The 11,448-nt window shown below is 37.7% G+C and overlaps 1 protein-coding gene across 1 annotated transcript; it reads right to left on the bottom strand.

Annotated features, from left to right (window-relative positions):
- LOC132189812 (berberine bridge enzyme-like 15) lies at nt 1-1,844 on the bottom strand. The gene has a single exon (XM_059604609.1). The coding sequence runs from the start codon at nt 1,835-1,837 to the stop codon at nt 224-226; it is 1,614 nt and encodes a 537-aa protein (XP_059460592.1). The 5' UTR covers nt 1,838-1,844; the 3' UTR covers nt 1-223.
- Nucleotides 1,845-11,448: the final 9,604 nt, after the last annotated feature.

Genomic DNA, 11,448 nt, shown 5'->3' with positions numbered 1-11,448 from the left:
AATAGTTATAGCTTTGATACCATGTTTAATATTGAATACAAAGACCAAAATACCCATATAACATATTAACCATAATACGCTCTTCTAAGAAATAAAGACTAATTTTGTAATTTTCCTTTTAGGATTGCATCTCTAACTTCTATAGCACAGTAAGGATGGTCTGGCCACCCGCCACCCAGTTATGGTTATTCTTCAATTTTATTAATAAGAAGATGTAGCCTTTTCACAGTACGTGTGGAAGAGGTGGGATGCTCTGTTCATGCCTGAAGAAGTTATCTGGATCAACTTTAGTCTTCACTCTTACCAATCTGTTGAAGTTGTCCTTGAAGTACTTGCTGCCCCAACTTCTTGCCTCTATGAAGCTGCCCTCCTTGTCCAGGTTCACCCCCAAATCGAGATCCTTGTAATTCACATATGCACGCCTTGGAAGCGTCGAAACATGAGGAGCCATGTAATTGTAAAGCCTCCTAATCCACTCCATATGCGGCATTGCCTTCTCCTTAGGATCCTGCCACAAGGAAAGGTACTGGATTTTGAACAAGGTTCCGTTTCTGTGAGGAAAAGGAATTGCCGACTCTGAAATCTTGCTCATCATCCCCCCATATGGAGTCCATATCATCAAAGGGCTATTTTCTAGCAGTAACCTTTTCCAGAGCCCCTCAAGCGCAGCCTCTGGTATGGGTTCTTTCACAAAATCTGATTTTGCTTTGAAATAGTTCTTGAATGTGGACTTCCCTTGTAGCAGAACTTCTGGGGGTGTTCCACTTGGGAACCCTGCAATATAGAGCACGGATTTAATCCAGCTCGTTTCTGTACAATCTTTTCGTGTCAAACCCATCTCCGGGAAGCTTTTTTTCATAACTTGGAGCAGAGCATCAGCACCACCAAGAAACAGAGCATTGTAAGAAGTTGTCACTGTTCTTCCACCTTTCCCACCAGCACTGGCCAATTGAATGATGACTCTGATGAACAGATTCTCATCAAGATTACTGGCAACTTGTTCCCATTTATGGAGGATCTTTGTTGCGTCTTGTTCTAAGGTTTTAGTAACAGTGAAAACTGTGACGGTTGGGGGAACAGGAACCAGCTTTATCTTCCACCAAAGAATGATTCCAAAATTTGCTCCTCCCCCACCTCTAATAGCCCAAAAAAGATCTTTCCCCATGGCTTTCCGGTCAAGAATTCTGCCATTAACATCAACAATCCGGGCATCTAAGACATTGTCAGCACCAAGGCCATATTTTCTCATCATGGAACCGTATGCACCTCCGGTAATGTGCCCTCCGACGCCTAAGCTTGTGCAAAGGCCGGCCGGGAAGCCGCGAGTGTTGCTTTTCTCAGCAATTCTATAGTAAACTTCGCCGATAGTGGCACCGGCCTGAATCCATGCGCTATTATCTTTTACATCGACATTTATGGATCTAAGCTTTGCCAGGTCAAGAATGAAGAAAGGCGTCTCGATTAGGGAGACATAAGAGAGGGCCTCGTAGTCGTGGCCTCCGCTGCGGACTCTGAGATGTATTTGGAGCTCCTTGGAACAGATCACCGCAGCTTGAACGTGGGATTCATGCACCGGCAAGAAGATGAAGTTGGGCTTTGGCACCGAAGGGAGCAAGTACCTGAGGTTTTGTGCAGAGGATTCAAGAACACTTGCAAAGGAAGAATTGTTTGGGGTGACAAAAGCGGTGGCTATTGGAATGGAAATATTTGAATGAAGGGAGAGGCATTGGATGAATTTTCCTTGAAGAATTAAAAAAGATGAATCTGCGGAGGAAGAAGCTGAGAGCACAAGGAAAAATAGCGGAAACAAGGAAAAGCTTAGAGACACAGACACCATTGTTCTGTTTTGCTCTTTACTCAAGAATAATAGGGGGGGAGCACTCATATTTATAATGTGTACTTGGCGTTGATTGGGTGAAGGAAGGAAAATGGGGTCGGATTTTCCTTGAAAAAAAAACATAAATATTTTGTATATTTTGTGTTGTGATATGGACAAAAACATTGAAGAGGATTTTAGGCGTGGTTCCTTGAATGGGGTTGAGTGGTGTAGGAGTATTGAATTCTAGGAGATAATTGTTACGTAAGCTGAAGGCTTTCTATTTAATTTTACTTATCAATAATTAATCAACTAATTAACTTCCAGCAGTTTACCTTACTACTAAGTGCTTGAGAATTAGTTGATTCATTATTTGACAAGTATAATTAATCAACTAATTCTGTTCCTTTTTTATTAATCAACTAATAAAAAAGGAACAGAATTGCTTCGGTAGTTGTTGCAACTGCTCCATGTGATCTTGGAAAACCAAGAAATTAAACAAAATCCGAAAAAAAAAAAAACAAAAATGAGAGAGAAAGAGAGAGAGAGAGAGAAGCACCTGAACTTTTCCTTGATTATTCATCCTATCAAAGATAATAAAAATCAATTATAATTAATTCTACAAAATAATTATTTATTTGGAATTTAATTTATGTCTAATTAAACCATGTGCTGAGTAAGAGTGTGAAGGTGGAAATTGTGTACGCAACACAATTGGCATGCTTTACGATTTGTTTGGAGTAATTTGTTTTACTTTCTTTCTTTCTTTTGCTGAAAAATCATCTTCAAACAACAATGGAAAACATTTGTCCAAACTCCATTTCGTAAGGTGCCCAACACGTTTCCTTACTCAATTACGCATACCAAGCAAGCACCATGTCAATCTTATGGAAGGTTTTCTCCTTTCACAATGTTCACATGGGAAGTAACTCAAAATACGTCACAATTTAGCAATAATAAATAAGTCTAAAGAATAGTATTACTAAAAAAAAAAAAAAAGCTAATGTTGACGGTTGGTACTTCCTTAATTAGCAGAATAGATGAGTATTAGAAAATTGAAAAAAAAAAAACTTATGTTGAATATATGGCTTATATGTTAGTATCGATGATTCTACATCTCCCATAAATGCTACAGATTGTTCCGCTCCTACAGATTCTCCTATTGATTATTAACCACCACACAGACTCATAATCCAGATCCACTACAAAAAAAAAAGAGGTTCTCTCAACGTTTCCAGTTCCAGCGTTTCTATAAAATGCCGTGTAAAACATCATATTCCGGCATGTTGTGCGGCCACTGCTAATGGGCCAGCAATGGCAATGTTTTCAGATGAAATGCCGTCACTGGGTCCCTGTTTGCCAAAAAAAAGGCTGTCTATTTTGGGATAAGGCGTCGTTTCTTTGGTAGGGTTTAATCTGAGGAGTTAAACCTAACTAGCTAAGAGATGGAACTAGGGTGAGAAGAAAGGAAGAAGGAGGAGATCAACGGCTTGTTTACGAAAAGAGAAAGGCAGGAAGGAAGTGAAAATAGGTCTGCAGCTTATTCATTCAAGTTGGACACGTGGAGCTAATTGCATGGTGGGTGAAATCAGCTATCAAACATTATTATTATTATTATTATTATTTTGTAAGTAGCTGCAGACCTATTATGAAAAGGCGTAAACGTGGTATATATATATATATATATATATAAAGAACATTCACAGCCTTAAATGTGAGTATTCACCCACATTTAAGGCCGAATACTCTGTTAAAACCAAAAGGTTTGTCGATGACTCACTTGCTAAAGGATTTAAGTTCTTGCATGTTGGTTCTGTTTAAGTTGCTGTTAAACCATTAACCAAATTAGGCATTAATGCCTCTATTTTATTATGTCTTCGTGATGCTCGATTTGTTAACTTTTAGACTAGTATTCTTGGTATGATACAATCTTCTTTGTTTAATGATCCAATTCATTTTGATACATTCCCTAACTTAACTCTTGCTTTGAATGATATTCATATTCTTAAAGCTTTAACCTTGAATGTACTAACCTCTGGTTATGATATGGAAGAAGGTAGCAGATCTCTTGCTATCATCTACCGTATTTATTACAAATTGTTGAAAACCAATCTAAATCCTCAGGCTATTATTAAGAATTCTGGTAGCTCTACTATTTTGATTCAAAGTTCTACTCAGGATGCTAATATACGAATTCCTAGAATGATTCGATGGGAAGAAATTGACCTTCCCAATGATTGGCTCTTGGAGAATATATCTAAGCCTGCCAGAGTAGTAAACGATACCAGTAATCTTGATTATATCCAGCAGTATTTAGATGGATATGTAAAATTCAGTTTCTCCGATTTGAACCGTCCTAATAGAATTGAAAGGCCTTTATTAATCAATGAAAGAAGAAATTCTTTCACTGGCTCAACCACTTCAGAAGGTCTCCGACGGAGAGATCAAGATGTTGAAAAATTTCTTGCTCACCCTGATTTAAAACTAAAAGGTGTTTCTGATGATTCTCAAGTCTCTTCTGCTTTTTACACTACTAAGCAAACTCCTCCTCCTACTCAAGCTGATGATGATGGAGGATCTCTTTCCCCTTCTGCCTCAGATTTTAATGCACCGCTTCCTCCCCCTCATCAATTAAATGTTCTTCATGCTCCAGTTAAAGATTTCTTTTCCCAAATCGATTGGCCTGCTTTACAAAAAGATTTTTCTTCAAAAGAAAACCAATTACTACGGAATGCTTACCGCTCTAATTTTTCCGAAGAAGAAAGATCCATTATCAAAATCCGTTGAACTGAAAAAATGCTTGAAGCACAAAAACATATTTTGTTTTTCGATTTTCTTCAAAATCATTACCCCAACAATAATGTTTTAAATGTTGTTAAAAAATCTTTGGGGAAAGTCTACATACCCTCCTCAAACTACCACCCAATTGACAATGTCCCCCCCAAACTTTCAATTGCGACAATGTACTCCCCAAACTACCAAAACATTGTCAATATCCCCCCCGAAGCTAGTAAAAAGATCAAAATGTCCCTATATATTTATTAATATGACAAAAATACCCCTAAAATTCAAAAAAAAAAAAACGAAAATTTTAATTTTTAAACGATTTTTTTTTAAAACCGAAATTTTTATTTTTTTTAAAAAATCAATTTTTATTTTTTTAGATTTTTTTTTTAAAATATGTTTTAAAAAACGAAAATTTAATTTTTTTTTAAAACGAAAATATTTTAATTTTTTTTTAAACGGAAATTTTTATTTAAAATTATAAAAGAAAACATTCTTTTAAAAAAAAAACAAACAAAAAAACAAACGAAAATTTTTCAATTTTTACATAAAAAAAAAAATCGAAATTTTTTATTTTTTTTTTCTAATAAAAAGATTTTTTTAATTTTATTTTAGGTTTTTTTCAGAAATTTTAGTATTCTTTTTTTTTTTAAATTTTACTAAGGGTAGTTTCGTCAATGAGGGGGACATTGACAATGTTTTGGTAGTTTGGAGGGTACATTGTCGCAATTTAAAGTTTGGGGGAGACATTGTCAATTGAGTGGTAGTTTGAGGGGGGTATGTGGACTTTACCCAAAATCTTTTGTTAAAGAAGATAAAACCACTGTTAAAGCTTTTCACCCACCTCTTGAAAATTTAATAATCAAGACTTATGGAGCTGACACAACTGTTAAAGCCTCCCCTTTTAAAAATTCTGACTCTGCTCCTGCTTATAATGAAACCAGAAAGATCATTGAGCAAAATAATTTTGTCAACCAATCCCTGCATATTATTGGCCAACAATTAGATCGTATTGAAAATAAAATAGACTCTCCCATTACCTCTGGTGTTGAAACTAAAAAACCAATCATCTCTCTACCTGAAGAAAGAAAAAATCTTGGGTTGAGAACCACTAACCAAAAAATTGTTGACAGAATTGACAAAATGTTGAAAGATCTAAAAACTAGTCAAGCCTCTAGCTCTGGACAAGCTTGTGTCATCCAAAAAATCGATGAAATGTCTGATTCAGAAAATTTTGACTATTCTCAATATCCTTATGATTTCAACATTAAAATGATTGAAGAAAATTTCGATTCGAATCAAAGACTCCAAAGAATTTTTGAAAAAAGCACTTCTCAAATCTCTCAATGACGATTTTGATTCAGATGTAAATTCTGATGCTTCTTCTGAAGCTACATTCAACCCCATGTGAGAATGGTATGGGAATTCTGGCTTTCTCGGTGATAGTCCTGATAATTATTACCTCGGAATTGAAGATTTATAGTTCATTTGCCCTCCTCAGTAGCACCAACAAACATCATTTGCCCTTCAGTGGCACCGTTTACAGATCATTTGCCCTCCTCAGTGGTACCGTTTACAGTTCATTGGCCCACCGCGGCATCGTTTACAGTTCATTTGCCCTCCGTGGCATCGTTCAAACCATTTGCCTTCCATGGCACCGTTTACTGTTCATTGACATTTTCCAGGTCATCATGGCACAGTTACACTACAGTTCCTGCCGACATTACAGTGCTTGCTACAGTGCCTGCCGACACTATAGTATTTACTTTTACTGTTAATTTTTCTGATATAATTTTATTTACCTGCTGGACTTTGTCTATAAAAGGACAAGTCCCCTTCATTGTAAGGCAGAAGCTTTCAACCTAAACACCTCAAATCCCTCTGCAACCATCCTGCTGCTTTCTACTTGTAATCTTTTGTGCTTTTGTGTAACCTCACTACTTCCAGTTTACGTTTGAATTTGTAAGTACTCTTTTTGATATCTTTCTATTATCTATTTGTTTTATTTCTCTCTTACCCTTTTATACGCTCTAATTTCGCGTTTACTCTGGAAAATCTTGCATCATGTTTATTTTAATTGCTTATACCTCCTACATGGATGGTTCTACTGCTTTATTTTCATTTATTTTCAAGTAATTGCATTTATTTGGTTCTACTGCTTTATTTCCCTCCTTGGTTCAACGGTTTTAACAGGCTTTGATACCAAGGAAGGAGGGAAATAAAGCAGTAGAACCAAATAAATGCAATTACTTGAAAATAAATGAAAATAAAGCAGTAGAACCATCCATGTAGGAGGTATATGCAATTAAAATAAACATGATGCAAGATTTTCCAAAGTAAACGCGAAATTGGAGCGTATAAAAGGGTAAGAGAGAAATAAAACAAATAGATAATGGAAAGATATCAAAAGATTTGATTAATAAGAGTACTTACAAATTCAAACGTAAACTGGAAGTAGTGAGGCTATACAAAAGCACAAAAGATTACAAGTAAAAAGCAGCAGGATGGTTGCAGAGGGATTTCAGGTGTTTAGGCTAAAAGCTTCTACCTTACAATGAAGGGGACTTGTCCTTTTATAGACAGAGTCCAGCAGGTAAATAAAATTACATCAGAAAAATTAACAGTAAAAGTAAATACTATAGTGTCGGCAGGCACTGTAGCAAGCACTGTAATGTCATCAGGAACTGTAGTGTAACTGTGCCATGATGACCTGGCAAATGTCAATGAACAGTAAACGGTGCCATGGAAGGCAAATGGTTTGAACGATGCCACGGAGGGAAAATGAACTGTAAACGGTGCCACTGAGGAGGGCAAATGATCTGTAAACGGTGCCACTGAAGGGCAAATGATGTTTATTGGTGCCACTGAGGAGGGCAAATGAACTATAAATATCGGTGCCACTAAGGAGGGCAAATGAACTATAAATCTTCAATTCCGGGGTAATAATTATCGGGACTATCACTGGGAAAGCTAGAATTCCCATACCATTCTCGCATGGGGTTGAATGTAGCTTCAGAAGAAGCATCAGAATTTACATCTGAATCAGAATCGTCATTGAGAGATTTGAGAAGTGCTTTTAGAATGTCCTTCTCTTTTTTCTTTGAAGATGATTTTTTCTTGGAAGAACTGGATGAAGTGGCAGGGGCAGCAGCCTCTTTGGGAGGAGAAAGGAAAGTGCTGGGGGTTATTAATTGAGTGGGATTGCCAATGGTTAATTGATTGGGAACATGAGGAGCTTGGACTTTTGGTAATTGGGCTAGAGCTTTGACATTGTCAACTATATTATCAGTTCGTGGGTAATTATCCCACCATTTAATATACCAATGGCGTTCAAGCTTGTCATCAAGTATAACATATTGCCACTTGATGATCCAGGGAATTTTGAATTTTTTTAGCAAAATGGAGAGTGTGGGGAAACTTGGCCCCATGTTCATCAGTATTGTAAAGATTTTTAAATGATTTAAAAGCCTCGACAATTTTTAGCGGGAGAATATCAGGAATAAGACCAAATTGTTTCCACCAGTTGGAAAACCAGAGGGGGAGAATGCCTCCATATTCTTTATCAAAGCTTAAGAACCAGGAGTGGTCAAATTTGGAATTTTGGAGGAGCATTAATTTGAACCAAGCATTGACATAATCGTAATAGCAGAAAGGTATTACGAAATCATCTAATTTTCTGAGTTGCGAGGGATGTTCCCCCCAATCTTTTTCAAGAATGATTCTATCAAAATGGACACTGTGATAAATGAGCTTTGGGGATCAGTCTTACTATAAATGGGTTTGAAATGGACGAACTTTGTCTGGAGTAAGATATTGGTGTAATAGGAAAGAGTTTTCTGAGGATGTTCAAGAATCCAATGAAATTGAGGAGGAAAGTAGGAAGTAGCAATTTGGGCAGGAAATTTAATGTGAGATTGGTTTAATTCAATATGAAACAAGTATTCAGAATGAGGAAGAATGATATAAGCTGAGTGATAAGCGCCGAATGTTGCACATTCAAGCCCCTTAATTTACATATGTTAATTCCTTAGCATTGTTATTTGTTTGATTTTGTTTTGTTTTTATGTTTCAGGTCTTATTTGACAAACCATTGGAAATTGGGGTTAAAAGATCCAAAAGTTGAGCATTTTGGAACTAGGATCGAGCGCAGCATTCATGGGATCGAGCGCACTGCGCTCGAGCGTCTGCCATCAAGGGTCGAGCGCATTCCTGTGCTCGCACGCACACCATCCAGGCTTGAGTGCACTGCGCTCGAGCGCACCAAGTCTTGGATCGAGCGCACTCGAGCGTACAGTGCACAGCAAGAACTCCTCTCCAGCATGGACTTGGATTTCTGTCTCCCAATTGGACTGGGAGACTGCTCTCCGATTCTCTAAGGGTTTTTAGGGTTTTTAGGGTTCTCCTAATCCCTATAAATAGGGCTCTAAACATTGTAAACAGACACACCGCTTCTAGAGCAAAATTCAGTAAAATAGTCTGTGGAGCTTAGGAGATCATGAGCAGCTAAACCCAATTGTGGGGTATTGATGTAGCCCTTTCCAAGCACAATGGTTTGATTGTATTTAATTTCTAGTTTTTCAATTTATGCATGTTGATTGTATAACCCTGAGGATTGCTACAGTTGATTTCTGTTCTTCATATTAAATGCAGTTGTTCTTTAAATTCCAATTCAATATTAGTAAAATTCTTATCTTGTCTTAGAAATTATTTTACTATTATTGAACTCAAATCATTCTTATTTTCTGTGATCATAAGAATGATGGTTATACAATGGTATTTAATTGGCATGCAATCAATAGGATTAGATAGACCATACCTAGGGAAGACGGATCGTACTACACCTTAGTTTAGTGTAATTTAGGTAGACGGTCCGTGCCAACCGAAGATGGGTTATGCTATTCCGTTGATTGTATGAGATTATTTTTATGTCTTCTTGTTGAAATTATAACATGCATAGAATGAATTGCTAGAGTTAATTATGGTTAACCATTGATGTGCGGATCGTGGTGAAGTCAATACCCTACTCTTTCTCTCATAAATTTACTCCCTTTATTTCCGTTTATTTTATGCACTTTAAATTCTCACAACCAATTCACTCTCTTTTAATTAAGTTAATTTTGATCTTTTAATTTTGATAATTAAACCCCTGCAGTCCTTGAGGTTCGACACCCTCAATATAGCCCTATCCTACGGGATTCGTTCTATTGCGAGTGGTAATTTTATTATTGATATTTTTTGTCACAAAAATACCACATCAATTTTTGGCGCCGTTGCCGGGGACTGCTTAACGGTTTTATTGTCAAATTTTAGAGATTAATTTTAGCTTAATAATTTATTTTCCTGTTTTAAGTTGCTAATTTTTAATTCTGTTTTGTGTTGATTTTAATGTTTTTCAGAAACTGCATACAGGTCCGTAAGCTGCCTTCTCTGTGATTGCGATCGAGCGCAGCCCGTGTGCGATCGAGCGCACGGCCACACTTCAGCAGGATTCCAGCCAGCAGCGCTCGAGCCCTCCACTCCTGCGCTCGCACCCATCTGCGGCAGTACGCTCGAGTGCACCCTACCGTGCGATCGAGCGCACTTGCGGCATCCTGCATCCAGGCCCTAAGTGCACACCAAGGCCGTTTGTGAGCTTGTTTGTTGTCTGTTTTAGCTTAATTTTTCTGCTTTCTTCTAAATTTCTGTTTAGTTTATGTTAGGTCGTCATTCTTTATCTTTTCCATTAATTTCTTGCGACCTTGAAATTGAACACACTCTTAGACAAATTAGATCCCAAAAGAACTCTAATTCGCTAGAGGAACGTTCCACTGAGACTATAGGGGACGGTAACCACGTAGCATTGCAAGATCACTATCTTCCTACCACTTACACTACTCCCACATGTCTCCGGTTGCCGGAAATTACGGCAACCCATTATGAAATTAAGCCTAGCACTATACGAAGTTTACCTTCCTTTTTAGGGCTTAGCACTGAAAATCCTTACGAATTCCTCGGTGATTTCGAATCAATCTGTGAGACCACTAAAATGAATGGATTCACTGAAGATGCCCTAAGGATGCGTCTTTTTCCTTTCTCCCTCAAGGAAAAAGCCAAACATTGGTTCCAGTCCTTAACACCCAATTCTATCACTTCTTGGGTGCAATTGCAACAAGAATTTCTTAAGAAGTACTTTCCCATAGGCATGACCAATGATACTAGGAGAGCCATCACTACATTCTCCCAGTACGAGGGAGAAGATTTCCATGAGACTTGGGATAGGTTGCAGACCTTGCTTAGATCATGTCCACACCACGTTGTCCCAAAATGGCAGCTAGTGTAGTGTTTTTATGATGGCCTGACCGAGTCCAATAGAAAAATGGTAGATGCATCTTGTGGGGGGACATTCATGTTGAAAAGTGAAAATGAAGCATGGTCTATGTTTGAAAACTTAAGTAATAATTCTCTTTAGCAGGTTTCCACAAGACGAAGGGCACCAGCACCTAAGGCACCCAAGACGGAGAGTTTGTATGAAGTCGGCCATTCTCCAAACATGGCCAACCAAGTAGTTGAGGCTATCGCCAAGAAGTTGGATCAAGTTCTGTTGACTGTTGGTTTTGCTCCTAATACTGCTCACACACACACTGAAGCATGCTCATTCTGTTCCAGTCCTATGCATCATGTAAATAACTGCCCTGTTATTGGAAATTATACTGACATTTCTAATGAGCAGGTTAATGTAGCTTTCTCCAGACCGGGTAATGATCCGTACTCCAATACCTACAACCCTGGGTGGCAAAATCATCCAAATTTCTCATGGAAGAATTCAAGCAACTCATCCTCAGGGCCACACAATCATTCACAATCCAACA

The sequence above is a fragment of the Corylus avellana genome, chromosome ca1 (genome assembly GCF_901000735.1).
Source record: "Corylus avellana chromosome ca1, CavTom2PMs-1.0".
NCBI lineage: Eukaryota > Viridiplantae > Streptophyta > Magnoliopsida > Fagales > Betulaceae > Corylus > Corylus avellana.
Note: the sequence above shows the minus strand (reverse complement) of the source record. Positions and strands in the feature narration are given on the sequence as shown.

Excerpts from the sequence above, each read along its gene's own strand:
- LOC132189812 (XM_059604609.1), bottom strand. The coding sequence starts at position 1,837 with ATGGTGTCTGTGTCTCTAAGCTTTTCCTTGTTTCCGCTATTTTTCCTT.